The 15,608-nt window shown below is 55.7% G+C and overlaps 1 protein-coding gene across 1 annotated transcript; it reads right to left on the bottom strand.

The window, feature by feature from the left end:
* Positions 1–643: 643 nt before the first annotated feature.
* On the bottom strand, positions 644–14,954 carry ZSCAN18 (zinc finger and SCAN domain containing 18). Its single transcript, XM_087422309.1, is given in 8 exon segments — positions 644–2,722; positions 4,050–4,096; positions 4,098–4,140; positions 5,448–5,547; positions 6,652–6,774; positions 8,121–8,221; positions 8,735–9,276; positions 14,850–14,954. Coding segments are annotated over 7 exon segments (1,671 nt in total). The 5' UTR covers positions 9,207–9,276; positions 14,850–14,954; the 3' UTR covers positions 644–1,937.
* Between the last annotated feature and the right edge of the window lie 654 nt (positions 14,955–15,608).

Here is a 15,608-nt window from a genome sequence, read left to right as displayed (position 1 = left end):
GTCTGGACGAGGGGTGTGTGGGTGACCTGTGTACTATTATTATTATTTTTGTGCCTTTTCTATGTTCGAATTTATTTCCAAATAAAATATTTAAAAATATAAACAAAAGAGGCACATCTAGCTGTACACTGAGACATCAGATGGGAAACTGAAGAGACGAAGCGCTGGGCTTTATGATCAGTGGCCTGAAATCTGAGAGTGGGATGCATCCCAGGGGTAACCTCCTGTGGCAGCAGGAGAGATGAACTCGTACCACAGGCTAGGAACAAGAGTTGAGAGAGCAAATATAGTTTTTTTCCTTTTATTATCAGCGCCACAGCCAACTTAGGGTTGGGGGAAGGACAGGCTAAGAGGGGAACTGAGCTCAGTGACTGTGGCAGAGACAGGTACCCAGGTAGACAGTTCTAGCACCCTGCAAGTGATAGGGCCATGAGATCATTTCTCTCCAAGGATACATGCGTGGAATTGATGTGTGTCGTCTCCCAGCTGAGCGAGTATGGCCTTCCCCATGTGATCCAAGGGTCCAGTGGAAAGTGGAGCTACCGCAGGGATGGAGCCTGGATCCCTGCATCACTATGTGGAGCAGAGCTCCCCTCCCACGAACACATGAGCAGCAGCAAGAACCACAAGACTAATGTGAGTGAAGAAATAATTCTTTATTATGTTAAGGCCCTGTGACTTGGGTGTCATCACAACAGACTGCCTGCTCAAACCAGTGACAGAAAGAGGCACCAATTTCTGTGTCTACAGGAAGCAGTTATGTTTACACTCAGGCAACAGAAACAATGCTGTCATCAGAGAATAAATGTAAAAATCAAAAGGTCACCTGATGTAGCCCAAGGAGTTAAGTTCCCCTTGCCTAGACAGACAGAACTCATCAACCTTTATTAGGGTTTTCAACCTGTTTTGATCACAACCCCCCATACTCAGTAAGAAATAGATTTTACATTGCAACCAGTTCTTATATTTGGATACATGGCTGAAAAATTTCACAAAACAGTATTTGCCTTTACTACATGATGAATTTTGACCTGTTTTATTCTACTTCATTGCTTTGTAATGCCGGTGGCCACCCACTAATTTGATTTCACAATTCACTAATGGGCTGAGATACATGGTTTGAAAACACTGCATTACTAGGCTCCAAGCATTTTTGTGATCTTGGTAAGCCACTCCATACACATAAAAACACGTGAGTTCAAGGGCCAGCCTGTGGCTTAGTGGTTAAGTTCGCACGCTCTGCTTCAGTGGCCGAGGGTTCACTGGTTCCAATACCAGGCAGGGACCTATGCACCGCTCATCAAGCCATGCTGTGGCAGTGACCCACATACAAAATAGAGGAAGATGGGCACAGATGTTAGCTCAGGGCTAATCTTCCTCAGCAAAAAGAGGAAGATTGGCAATGGATGTTAGCTCAGGGTCAATCTTCCTTGCCAAAAAACATGTGAGTTCAACTAGGACACAGTTTGCTATTGAGGATTCAGAAGTGAACCTCACATCACGTATTTATGAAAAGGCCAAAACACCTGGCAAGATTTCTTCTTGAACAACAGCCCTGGGGAGCTCAAACAGGAGGAATAGAGACAAGGCTGACTTCAAGGAAGAGTTGGCAGATCATGCTCCTTAAGGCAACTCTACACTTTGCACACTGAGAAATGTTCCAACGTGTGGGTGGTGCTAAAATGGCTCCAGAAGAAAGCGGAGCCTTCTTTCACATCTGACGGCGTCTGCATGGTTGTGTTTTCAAGGAGATGAGGGCTTCCCATGGGCCCTTCCTGGGTTCTAAGTGCTTTAGCCGCATTAGCTCATCTAGAAACGTACATCCACACAGACACCATAGGAAGCCACACAAGGTTCTCAAAGGAGCCCAGTACGTTATTCAGGACTCCCAGGCAGGCAAAGGTGTCCTTCTCTAGGGACACTCACAGCAAAGTGGCTCATCTCTGCGCCTCAGACTGCATAGGGAAAACATCACCTTCCACACACTCCGGGAGCCTGCCAATCCTCCCACAGGCATGGGCTCCACAGGCGGCAGGGTGGGGGCCCAGGGCCCTTCCCCACACATAGACTTTCTCCTTCTCGTGGGTCTTCTGGTGCTTGTCCAGGGCCAGGCTGAAGTGGAAGGTTTTCCAGCAGTCCTGGCACACATAGAGCTTCCTGCCACTGTGGCTCCCGAGATGATCGATGAAATGTGAGATCCATGCAAAGGTCTCCCCGCACTCACTGCATGCGTAGGGCTTCCCTCAGGCCATCCCAGGGAAGGCTGCAGGGCAGCTCGCAGCAGAGGTAACTCAGGCCTGCCTGGCCAGGGACCCTGTGCCTCGGCCAGCTGCAGCAGGCTCTTTCTTCACGTCGCACTGCTGGTGGTGGCTCATGCTGGAGACACACTCACAGCCCTGGCCACCCACATCCTCTGGGTCGGGCCTCTTTCTTCCGAGGCCTTGGTGTGGGGTGGCCGGCGTTATGGGCACAGTAAGGCTCTCCCCAGCTGTGCCCCTGTCCTGGGCTGGCTCCCGGATGACTGACTGCCCTTGGGCGATGGTGACAGGGCCTGGTTCCCCCTCCTGAGGATCCAGAGCCTTCTGCAGCTGCTCTTCCTCCGCCCAGGCAGTGCCCGTCAAGGGGCAAATGAAAACTTCCCTCGTGAGCCTCTCCATCAGCATCTCGCACACGGAGCCTTCCTCACACAGGCTCTCTCTGCTTTCCTGCCACCTCCCGCCACCTAAAACAAGGTCAGAACGTGAGCAGTTCCAACTCTGAGTCTAGGGCTCAGAGAAGGAAACCACCATGTGAGCAGAACCGACAAAAGGCACAGGCCCAAGATGGACCGTGAGAATGGGCGAGGATGGCAAGCCCGAGCGAGGAGAAGTGGGTAAGGAGACGAAAAGCACTTTACATGCACGTCACAAGTCAATCCTCTCGGCAAACCTGGGGCAATGAACTCAAGTGAGACCAAACAGCTGCTAAGTGCAGTGACATGGGCCACGCTGGTCTCAGAAGACTACCACCTGTCTCCAATCTGCTCTCCCTTTCTCAACAGTCCCTGAGCTCACAGCTGCCTGGAAGAAAGACCATCACTCCCAGCCTGCCTTGCAGTTAAAGTGGCCATGTGACTAAGTTCTGGCCAATGGGATATAAGCACAAACGTAAGAAGTGGGAAGGGGCCTCCTTCCTGCTGCTGTGGATGTGAGAGCTGGAGCAGCCATCTTGGACCTTGAGGTGACACTGGCAATGGAGCCACGCGATGGGGGGAGCCTGGGCCCGTCACCAGGAAGGGCCAAATGACCATGACCATTGTCTGGTAAACAAATGTGTCACACTGGTGGCCCCCAATGAAGCACATCTCCTGGGATTTATGCTTTTTGGTAGTCCCCCCACCACACACACGTGTACACACACGCACATGTACAAACACACGCACTGGCTTGGCCCCATGACCTACCATGGCCTATGGGACATTAGCATGCAAAGGCTTGATAAGCACCTGCCCGATGGTGCCTACCCTCCCAGAATGCTCCTCTTAGCACCCAGCTGCCATACTGTGAGGAAGCCGAAGACAGCAACTTGGAGAGGCAATATGAAGGAGGACCCAGGTGGATGGCCTCACCTGAGCTCCCAGTCAAGAGCCAGCACCAACTGCCAGTCTGTGAGGCCGCCCAGGACATTCCAGCCCTAGTCAAGCCTCCAGATGACCATGACTGTGTGCATGGCCGAGCAGCCACCAAATGGAGCAGAACAGCCGCCCAGCTGACCCCAGTCAATTCACAGAATCACAATAACTAATATTGCCATTGTTTACGTGACTAAGTTTTGGGGTGGTTTGTTATGCAGCAAGAGATCATTAAAACAGCTGGATTCCTGCCTCCTGCTCTGACCTTTGGGGAGTGGGTGTGGCAAGAGCATGGGACAGGTGGTGGGAGAACGATGAGTGAGGTCAAAGTTGAGGTCTTGGCTGAGGCCAGTGGAGCTGAGGAGCACCCATCTACCTCTGAAAGAAAGGCACCCCTGCCACCCCGGCCCCCAACCATCACTCTCGGACCCAAGCTCACCTGAGAAGCTGCCTTCTGGCAGTTCTCTGGCAACCAACCGAAGTTCCTGTCTCCAGCCTGCAGGCAGCATCAGCCTGGGCAAGCTGATACCCTGAGGGGGTCAAAAAAACAGAAAAAATAAAAGAGACATTGAAGCCAGAACAGAAAGCAGCCAATGACGGGCCTCAAGCCCACGGGCTGGCCAGGGCCAGGACTGCAGCCTCGGTCCTTTTCTCTGCACTGGGACACCCGCCAAAGCTACTCCCCGTCAGAGCCCTGGAGGGCTGGGAGTTCTGAGAAAAGGGCAAAGGGATGAAGAAGAGGATCTGTGGGGCAAGACTGGAAGGGCCTACGGCACGTGGGGAGTGGGGGGAATTCAACGGAAAGCAAAGTTACAAAAGAACATAAAATTAAAGCCATAAAGAGCTCAGGAGTCGTGTTGGGGCCTCCCTACAAAGGATGGTTTCTGGGGCAAAGACGTCCACACAAGACAGGGAAGACCCGGGCCGGCCCCGTGGCTTAGCGGTTAAGCATGCACGCTCCACTGCTGGCGGCTCGGGTTCGGATCCTGGGCGCGCACCGCTTCTCCAGCCATGCTGAGGCCGCGTCCCACATACAGCAACTAGAAGGATGTGCAGCTGTGACATACAACTATCTACTGGGGCTTTGGGGGGAAAATAAATACATAAATAAAATCTTTAAAAAAAAAAAATGACAGGGAAGACCCAAGAAGGCCGAGAGGCCCCATCTCTGCGCCAACAAGGATGGGAAGTCAATACCTTGGGGCCAGGATTTCTTTCCAGATTCAGAAGCTTCAGGTCCTACAGGCAGGAGCTGCAAGCTCAAAGGCCCAGGGCCCTCGCAGGACTCAAACGTGTAGATCAGGAAGTGTGAGGACCAGGGTGGGGACCTCGGCAAACGTGTTCAAGGTCAAATACGTTTAAAATACATTCAAGGTCAAATACATTTAAAACACTGTGGTGTCCTCGGGGCCGGCCCCGTGGCTTAGCGGTTAAGTGCGCGCGCACTCTGCTACTGGCGGCCCAGGTTCGGATCCCGGGCGCGCACCGATGCACCGACACATCGCTTCTCCAGCCACGTTGAGGCAGCGTCCCACATACAGCAACTAGAAGGATGTGCAACTATGACATACAACTACCTGCTGGGGCTTTGGGGAGAAAAAAAAAAAAGGGAGGAGGATTGGCAATAGATGTTAGCTCAGAGCCGGTCTTCCTCAGCAAAAAGAGGAGGATTAGCATGGATGTTAGCTCAGGGCTGATCTTCCTCACAAAAAAACAAACAAAAAAAAACACTGTGGTGTCCTAACCAAAGCCCCACATGGGAGTCCGAATCCCCCAGGCCAACAGTTCTGGAAGAAGATGGAGGATAGAGCGGGAGGCTGTGGGAGGCAGGCCTCACCCCACAGGAGCAGTTTCCAGAAGGTCTTCAGGTTCTCCTCTGCAGGGTCCAGGTGGCCCCAGTCCCCCAGGTACAGAGGCACCTCCGGAAACTTCAACTTCTGAAACCGGGGCACAGCCCCAGTTGAGGCCTCCCACCAAGAGAGAGGGGAGACCCTCGGTCCCACAACCACAGCGACATGCTGGGGGCAGCACCGTCCTGGGGGCTCCTACCCACCACCCTGCAGGTTCTGCGCAGGGACCCCAGGTTTCCCCAGACCCAGCTCCTGGGTAACAGGAGAGCAGGGTTTCTCGGCCTCGGCACTCCGGACATTCTTTGTGGTGGGGCCTGTCCTGGGCACTGCAGGATCATTCCCAGCGTCCCGGGCCTCTTCCCTCTGGATGCCAGGAGCACCCCCACCCCCAAGTACTGACAAGAGAAGGGGGACAGATGAACCCCTGGTTGAGAACAACTGCTGTAGAGGACCCCAAAGTCTCCATCCCTCCACACCACACAGGGCTCCGGCTGGCACCCAGAGGGCAGCGGGACCCGAAAGCCATGCTCACTGCCCTCAGGGGAGACAGACAGACAGAGACCCCTGACAGAGGCCATGAAGGAGATAAAGTGGGTGGCCCTGTGGTGACACTGCCATGAGGCCTAGGTCTGGGGGACGTGTCTCTGGGGAAGAGGGAAGACGGCCTGAGAGGCCCGGAGGGCAGCACAGCCTCAGTGCAGAGGCACAAGGAGCGTGGGAGTGGGGAGGGGCTGCCACATATGGGGCGGGCGAAGCAAGGAGTCCCCTTTGTGGGAGGTGGGACTTGAGGGCAGGGGACCAGCAGGAAGGGTGAGGCAGAGGGCCAGGCCGGGAGTCACCACAAACTGGGTTGGGGGAGAGCACGCAGTAAGGAGCCACCTGGCCTCCACTGTGAGGTGGCGGTGGAGGGCTCGGGTCCCTCCCTCTGATCACAGAGACCTCCGCTTGCCCCACACCCACCCCTACCCCGGGCCAGGCTCATCACTGGGCTTCCCAAGGAGGCGGCAGCCTTGGGTGCCCAGCCCTGGAACCTCGGTCCACTCCCACTCCTGTCCCCTGGCCGGGCTCCCACCCCTTCCAGCCTCCCTGGCAGCTGGCGGCATATTGACGATGGGGGGAGCGAGAGAGGCTGATACGCTGGGGAGCGGGGGACAAGCCCAGTGGGCCCTGAACAAGGCAGCACCCACCCACCTTCGGCTCTGCCCTTGTGGGCTTGGCTTCTTCGGTCTTCTCCTCCCCAATGCTACCCTGTTCCCGAAGCACAGGGTCTGGAGCCGGACAGGCTAGAGAGAGGGGAAGGCAAAGCTGAGGAGACTAGTTCTCCACGGCAGGGCACCCCGAAACCAGTCAGGGAGACCCCACTGCCTCCCCGCACAGGTCCCAGGAAGAGAGCGAAGAGTTCTCAGACAGAGGCAGGGAGGCCCAGCGTGCTCATGGCACAGCAGGTCCCACGGCTCATCTGTCCTGAACTGACAGAGCAAGATGGCTAAGAAGAAAGAAAAACGAACCTCAAGCTCAGCAGTGGCCCCAAAACTCAAACTAAAGCCACAAAGAAGGTGACACTTTTCTACCCACTACACTGGTGGAAACCTGAAAAAGCAATGATGGCAGTGCTGGTGGGACGTGGGGAAACAGGCGCCCTCGTACACTGGCACCGCGTACACTACAAAACTTCTGGAAAACCGTGCGAACATGCCCTTTGTCCACCGACCCTGAGGAAGCCCAGACACACCAACAGAGCTCCCACACCCAGGCACATCTGAGCACGCCTCCCTGCAGCTCTGCAGGAAGGGGCGGAAGCCGCAATGGCAGTAAACGCCAACCCTGGACGAGGAAGGGCGGACCCTGCGAACCAACGGCCACGAAGGTGAGATGGCCCTGGGTATGGGCCACCACCAGAGGGGCCCGGGGGGCGAGGGGCCGCTCCGTGGGAACAGCACATGCTCAGGCACAAGGACACCACCTCCAGGGAAACCGGCCCCAAACCCTCCGCACAGGCCATGTGAGAGGCGTGTGCACGCGTGTGAGAGGCGTGTGCACACGTGTGAGATGCATGAGACACGTGTGCACACGTGAGATGTGAGGCGTGTGCACACGTGTGAGATGCATGAGACGCCTGTGCACACGTGAGATGTGAGGCGTGTGCACACGTGTGAGATGCATGTGAGAGGCATGTGCACATGTGTGAGATGTGTGCGTGTGAGAGGCACAGAAAGACACGAAGGGACAGGGGCCAGGGCATGCCCCTTGGTTTTATTTCAGAGGGTACAAGGGAGTGGGGAGATTATTACTTTCTTCTTCATACCTCAATGCTTTTCACTGTCTGAGATAAGCGTGCATGATCTGCACAACTTTGAAAATTAATTAAAAATAATACTTTTCACATTCACCAGAGCCTAAGTAAAACGTCAGATTTACAGCACGGACTTCCAGGCTACCCAGCCTCCCTCTGGCTCCCATGACATGCACGCGTCTCCCTTCCACCCTCTCCCAATCAGAGCCCGGCCCACCACACCCACCCAAGGGCTGGCTAGTCACTCATGGGTCTCGGGGGACACTTGTGTCTCGCTGGGTTCCGGGTCTTCACTGGCTCTCGCGGCCCTTGCCGGCCCACCTGGTAATGGCAGATGACAAAAGCTCAGTGTGCTTCCCACACTCACCTGCTCAAAGCTGTGGACGGCCCCTGGGGGACCCCCTCGGGAGGACTGGACAGCATCCCCGGCCCCACCAGAGCAGAGAGTGAGCCGAAAAGGCTGAGACACTGCTAACAATCACAGTAAACCCACGGGGACCGGGTGTGGACATGGCCACATCACCATGGCCTCATCACCACAAGCCCCACAGCCCCTACCCTCAAATATGATGGAGACTCTGTCCACCCAGCCCCAGAGCGCCCCTTCTTCCCATACTGAGGGGAGGGGCCAAAATGTGCCCAGAACATCTACTCAGTATTTAAGGGGCTGGTTCCTCCTGCTTCCTTATATGTGGAAGGTAGATGCAAGCGCAGGAGCCCAAGCAGCCTTCCTGGCCCATGAGGCAACCCTGTGGGTGATGCCACCAGGTAGGGTGGGGGTCAAATCCCCGCTGACTGAGAAGCTGCCCCACCAGCTCAGGGCTGCTATCCTCTGTGACTCTTACATGTAGAGGAACTAAACTCTTTCAGGTAAGCCACCAGCTGGGCTTTGGGTGCTATGCTGTCTATCTCAATCCTTCCAGGGCCAGCCCCCTCCCCATTTCCTCTAAGGCACGTTCTCCTTTGGGGTGGTGGCCTCACCTGGCTCCTCTAGGGCCTTGGTGAGGTCCTCCACCAGGGATGCCACCTTGTTGCAGCTCTCGGGATGCTGCGCCACCACCCAGGGCTGGACTTGGTTGGGCAGGGCACCCAGGAACTGCTCCAGCACCAGCAGCTCCAGCATCTGCTCGTTGGAGCGCACCTTGGGCCGCAGCCACTGGCAGCACAGCTCATAGAGCTAAGCCAGGGCCTGGTGGGACCCAGCTGCCTCCTGGTAGACAAAGCTCCGGAAGTGCAGGCGGGAAAACTCGAGGTCAGCAGGGCCCCTCCTGGAGATGGTCTCCTCCTGCTGGTCCCCGGCCGCCGACCGTGGCGTGGGCGGTGCTGGGGGAGCTGCGGAGTTCCTGGGGGCGGCAAACGCCTTCTCCAAAGGCAGCATCTCTCCAAACCTGCACTGGGAAATGTGACTGTGCCTCAACAGCGACAGGGCGCCTGTCATGGAGGGCGAGTCCATACAACTGCAGCTCTAACAGAGAGACAGCAGGGACGACAGGGTCCTCTGGGATCTCAGCCAGAGTCCAGACCTGCGGAGGACAGACAAAGAGATGCCCATGAGGTGAGAAGAACCACACCAAAGGAGAGCAAACAGGGGCCTCCTCACTCATCAGCCCCGCACCCACCACACCCAGAGTCCACGCAGAACTATTTCCAAGCAATCCGGTTGTTAAATATCAGTAGAGTTTTGTACTTGTGTAGATAAAAATTAACATAAAAAGTGGGAAATGGCAACTCATTTTGTAAGACTGCTATTACCAAGATTAACAAATAAAATCAGTCACGGATAGGAGAAAGAAAAATACAGGACAGTCTCACTTACAAAGATGTAAAAATCTTAAAACATTGGTAAACTCATTCCAACAATGTATTTTACATACATGATGCATGTAACATCACACCAGATTTGGGTTCATCCCAGAAACGTGACGTTTGTTTAACACTAAAAAATATATTATGGGGCTGGCCCGGTGGCATAGTGGTTAAGTCTGCCCACTCCGCTTTGGCAGTCCAGGGTTCACAAGTTCAGATCCCCGGCATGGACCTATGCACCACTCATCAAACCATGCTGTGGCAGTGTCCCACGTACAAAATAGAGGAAGACTGACACAGATGTTAGCTCAGGGAAAAATCTCCTCAAGCAAAAAGAGGAGGACTGGCTAACAGATGTTAGCTCAGGGCCTATATTCCTCACCAAAAAAAAAAAAAGTTATATACATATAAATATATTATGGGGACTTCACTTTCCAATAACGTGGCAGGGCTAGGTGTCAGGATTTCTCCTCCTATTAAAAACAACTAAAGATCTGAAACACATCAGTGGACAGCCTGCACCCATTTCTGGAAATGGCACAGGCCTGCAGACCTGGACTGACGCACCCACAGAGCCAGGCAGGAGGTGTAATAAGTGGGCCAGAAGTGGGGTACAATGGGGAGAGAAGACTGCGGTGAGTGGGTTTCAGGTCCTGACCAGCCCTCTCCCCACCCCCAGCTGATCCTGACAGGCAGCCACATCATTCAAGAGAAGCCAGGTTCAGGAAGTTTAGGTGAAAGGTCTTGATTGTAACTGTTGGAAACACCAACTAAACTAAACGACAGAACCCAGCAGGCCGCAGCTGGCCAGGCCTCCAGCCTCCAGCCGCCGGCCTTGGGCCCACAATGTTCTCAGTGGCTGTGAACATACAGGGACATGAACTCCGACTCCTCCCAGAACCTGCCGGGTCTGCAACTCTCCCGGAAAAAACCAGAAGATCTACAGACCCTGCTGGGAGGGAGCCGGCCCAGACAAAAGCCACCAAAAATCCAGTGGGAATGCTCCCCTTGGCTGAGCCACAGAAACGAACCAAGTTTTCTTCCAAACACACGGCTGAGGAATTCAGGAAAATCTGTGCGTGACCACTGCTGCGGTGAGAATGCTTCCTCGGCAATCCCACTTTCACAGAGAAAACTCTGCAAGTGAGCTGACATGGGGCCAGGCGTCCCCTACTGCCTCCCAGGAAGCGCTGGTGAGCTCTGTCTCCACCTGGCACAGGGTGCCAGGACCTTGCAGCCCTGGGGGTGTTTGATTCCATCTCTATTTCTACGAAATGTCCAGAACAGGCAAACCCACAGAGACAGGAAGCCGATCAGTGGCTGCCAGAGGGGCAGAGGAGAGATCGAGGAGAACCACTGCTAAGGGGCCCAGGGTTTCTCTTTGGAGTGACAAAAACGTTGTAAAATTAATTGTGGTGATGGGTGTACAACTCTGTGAATATACGAAAAATCACTGAGTTGTATACTTTAAACAGGTGAACTTTATGGTATGCAAATGACATCTCAATAAAGCTGTTAAAAAAAAGAAAAAAAAACGACAGAGGCTCCACAGTCGACAGCTCCCCTCTCCCTCTGAGGCTAGAACTCTGAGCGCCTCAGAAGACACTCTACTTGGGGTTCCGGGTTCCTTTTCCCTCCAGGAAGAAAGAGCCCTGCCACACCACCATTATCACCACCATCTCCCCACTCCTGCCTCCTCTCCCCTCACCCCCTCCTCAGGGTCCCTCTCATCTTACCTCCCACAGGGAGACCTTCCCTCCACTGCCTGCAAGCTCCCAGCCCTCCTCACCCCCACGCCTTCCACCTGCCTACTGCTTGCTGCCCCACCAGAATGGGAACCCCAGGGGAGCAGGGGTTACTCACAGGGGGGCCCCTGGGTAGCATCTATTTACCACATAACTGATTTTTAATGGTGCTAGTTCTCTGTTGAGAGGCATGCTGGCTGTGCCTAGTTTCTTTGGCCATTACAGACCCTCACATCCGTGTACATGGGGTCAGGCGGGTGATATATTTGGAAGATAATGGAGAGGTCAGACACCTGGGCCACTGGACATGTGCAGCGACCCAGCAGCCCACAGGAGGCACCCTCAGCCTGCCACCCACTATGGCAGCACCCACAAGATTCCCCTTCCTCACGCCCCGCACTGGGGACCGGACCCTCAGACCACAGAATCTCCTCATTGCACTGCCAGCATTTTCTCAGGATTTCTTTATGTCTGTGTGTCAACCGCCCGCTTTTCCGTGGCATTTTTCTTATAGCTCCCTTTCTGTCAAGTAGTTAAAGCGCTCTCTGGCTCCAACGTGCAGGTGTCCCCGTCTATGGCTTGTCTTTTTACTTCATGCTCTTTCGGCCACACATGAGGTTCTAATGTTTCTAATTGTCAAAGTCACTAGATTTTTAAAATAGATTTCTGAGTTCAGAAACTTGATTAGAAAGGGCTTCCTTCCTGACCTCAGGATTAGAAACGCATTCTCGCATTCATTCTGCTAGGGCAGGGGTGGAAATGCAAAGGGACAGACAGAAAATATTCTAGGCTATTAAGGCCAGTCAGTCTCAGTTGTGACTACTCAGCTCCTCCTCGTGGTGGGAAAGCAGCTGGGGCCACCTGTACACCATGGGCCTGGCTGTGTCCCCAAACAGCTTCACTACAAAACAAGCGGCTAGCTGGCCTGCAGGTCACAGTTTGCTGACCCCTGTTCCAGATTTTTGTGTATGTGTGTGAGGAAAATGGTCCCTGAGCTACCATCTGTGCCAATCATCCTCTATTTTGTATGTGGGTCGTCTCCATAGCCTGGCTTGATGAGTGGTGTGTAGGTCTGTGCGAGCAACCGAACCCGCGAACCAGGGGCCACCGAAGCAGAGTGCTCGAACTTAACCACTAGGCCACCGGGCCAGCCCCAGACTTTAATTTTTTAACCACGTCTCTGTCTCTGACTCTGACTCATCTAGAGCCGCCCGTGGCGGGAGGACTACCGCCAGCTCCAGCAGGCTGGCACAGCCGAATTTATCCTGACAGGCACGGGATACACGGAGCTCTACGCAGCATACGGGCAGATCTGTGGTCACACGAGCATGTCATTTTGGTTTTCTTAGGATACCATGGGCATGCTCATCCTGCACGGAACCCGGCCACAAAAGTAACTGAACTTGCTAATGTGTGTGTGCACCGGGCTCATCTTCACCAGAGCCTCACAACCCTGGTCCCAGCCCAGTCACTTGCTGCAAGGATTTTCTGGTTAGGCAGAGGGACCACCAGGATCCTTTCCTGACCCCAGCTTACTTGAGGCCATGCAGCGCTGCCCAAGTTCCTCCGGGCTCAGTCACCAGGCAGATCCCGTCCCACACACACAGCTTGGGGACCCCCATGATTTGCCTTAGATGGGGACAGGATTTTCCTGGAGCCCAGGCTCCCTCCCCCAACCATGGACATGGCTAGAGCTGATCCCGTGGGCCTCACCTGCCTAGTCCCAAGGTGCAGAGGAAGTCAGGGTGCATGGGTGGGCGGTTGAGCTGAGATAACCCCAAGCCTGGTGGACCTCCTGCAGGCAAATCCCCTTCACAGTGGGCTGAGCAGAGATCAAGCTTGGCTCCCAACTCCTCAGCTCTAACTCCAGGCCCTGCCAATCCCCCTCCCCCTCCCCCCACATTCCCACCTCAAGGACTCAGGATATTCATAGGCGGCGTGGCCTCACCCAGGGATCACCTACTCATTATAAACGGGGAAAGGTGCCCTTACAATGCAAAAGCTTGGAGCAAAGGATCATCTTTAACATTTCAGCTGCTTTCTCTGGTCCCTGCCAAGAAAGTAAACTCTGGATCCACACACGAGGACAGACAGACCCCAACCAAGAGATGTATGCACGACCGGCCAGGGCCCCAAAAGCCTCAAGGTCAGAAACTCAAAGGAAGTCACAGACCCAAAGAGCATGCAGAGAAACAGCGACAATAGCAACATGAGGCCCGCAGCAGGAAAGGAAACTTCTGCTGGAAAAGAAACTTCTACAAGACATTGCTGGGGTGACTGGGGGAACGAGGGACTAAACTCTGGTATGGAGGTGAGGATGGGGGGGGGCCTGTCCAGCCTGGCCTCCGAGGAGTCAGCTAAGATACAGGCAAGTGTATGAGACACGGGAGTGGGGTGGGGAGAGAGGAGAGAGAAGGCAGGGGGAGGGTGGAGAAGGGGAGGAAGCGGGGAGTGAGGAGAGAAAAGGGAGTGAGGAGAGAAACGGGAGAGAGGAGAGAAGAGAGAGAGAGGAAAAAGGTGACGCAAAACAGACCGAATACCAACAGGTGAACCTAAGCAAGGGTATGCGAAGTTCTACAGCCTTTCCTTACAACTCTTCCATACATTTGAAACTTTTTTTTTAATTTTTTTTTTTTTTCCCCCAAAGCCCCAGTAGATAGTTGTATGTCATAGTTGCACATCCTTCTAGTTGCTGTATGTGGGACTTGGCCTCAGCATGGCGGGAGAAGCACTGGGTCTGTGCGCGCCCGGGATCCCAACCCGGGCAGCCAGCATCAGAGCGCACGCACTCAACCGCTAAGCCACAGGGCCGGCCCTGAAACTTTTTTTAAGGGTCTAAAAAAATCCTCAGTGGTCCCCATTCTCCTTGCCAGCTCCTCCGCCGGCAGCAACAGGGAGACCCATTCTTGCCCTTCTCCCGTGGGGTTCCCTCGCCCACCAAAGGAGTCGCAGAGCAGGGGCAGACACTACCTGAAACCGAACCCACCCCCGGGGTACCGGAGAGGCAGGGCGTCCCGAGGGCGCCACCCGAGGCGGCATGGCACCGCCCCTGCCCCCCTGAACCCACACTCAGGGCCCCGCCTCCCCCGCTCCCTCCCGGGGCGCCGCAGCCCGCACCTCTTCCGCCATGGGGGGCACCCTCGGCCTTAGGCCCCCTCCCGGGACCCACAACCAGGGGCCCCCACAGACCCTCTCCTAATGCCCTCCCCTCTCAGTCTGTAGCACGGTGCCCGCAACCCTTCCCCGTCCGGAGTCCCAGGAAGGGGCTCCCAGGCCCTCCCCCGCCCGGGGTCGCTCAGCCCCGCCCCCTCCCGACTCGTCCCCCAGCACAGCCCCACTCCGGGGGCTCCCAGTCCCTCCCTCTACCCCTCCCCCAGGGACGCCCTCCTCCCTCCCCCACCCAGGGTCGCTCAGCCCCGCCCCCTCCTCCCTGCCCCCAGGTCACCCCAGAACGCGGCTGCGGGGCGCACACGGGCCAGACCGCTACGACCCACTGAGGAAGGGCACGTCGCGGCGCCCACGGCCACCGGCCGGGCCCCCCTCACCGACTCAGCAGCCTCAGGCTGGTTCCAGGCGCCTGGAGCTCGGCTCGACAGCGGCCGGCCAGACTGCGCGGGCCCGCTGGGCCCGCGCCGCGGACTACGACTCCCGGAATGCAGCGGGCCATCCCCGCGGACGGGGGCGGGTGACGCCGCAATGGCAGCGTGGACAGCCAATCAGAGGCAGAGCTGTCCTCGGTCGGCGTCTCACCAGCCCTTGCGCCTGCGTCACTTTCGATGTCGTGGCAACGGGGTAAACATGCGCAGAAAAAAAAAAACACTGCCCTGACAATCCGCGAGACCAGAGACCGGGAGAGGCGGAGAAGAGAGACAGAGAGATAGAGACGGGGAGACGCAGAGACAGGAGTGACAGAAACGTGAGGACCCAGGACGCGCGCACCCAGAGAGGGAGAGAGAGGGAGAGAGAGGGACGGGAGACCAAGAGTCCCAGAGTCTCAGAGGTGGCGAGATACCAGAGAAGGAGACCGAGAGACAGAGACGGTGACCAGGAGAAAGAAAGGCTCAGAGAAGGGGGATCCAGAGATGGAGAGACGCAGAGATGGCCGGAAACCCAGAGATAGGGACAAAGACAGAGACAGAAGGGGGCCGGCCGCTGGCGCAAGCGGTTAAGTGCGTGCGCTCTGCTCCCGCTGCCTCGGGCCAGGAGTTCGCTGGTTTCGATCCCCAGCACGCACCTACGCACTGCTTGTCAAGCCATGCTGTAGCAGTGTCCCATATAAAGTGGAGGAAGATGGGCACGGAGGT

The sequence above is a fragment of the Ceratotherium simum genome, chromosome 33 (assembly GCF_057802395.1).
Source record: "Ceratotherium simum simum isolate JZ-2026a chromosome 33, ASM5780239v1, whole genome shotgun sequence".
Lineage (NCBI taxonomy): Eukaryota > Metazoa > Chordata > Mammalia > Perissodactyla > Rhinocerotidae > Ceratotherium > Ceratotherium simum.
The sequence above is the reverse complement of the archived record's forward strand: the minus strand, read 5'-3'. Positions and strand labels throughout refer to the sequence as shown.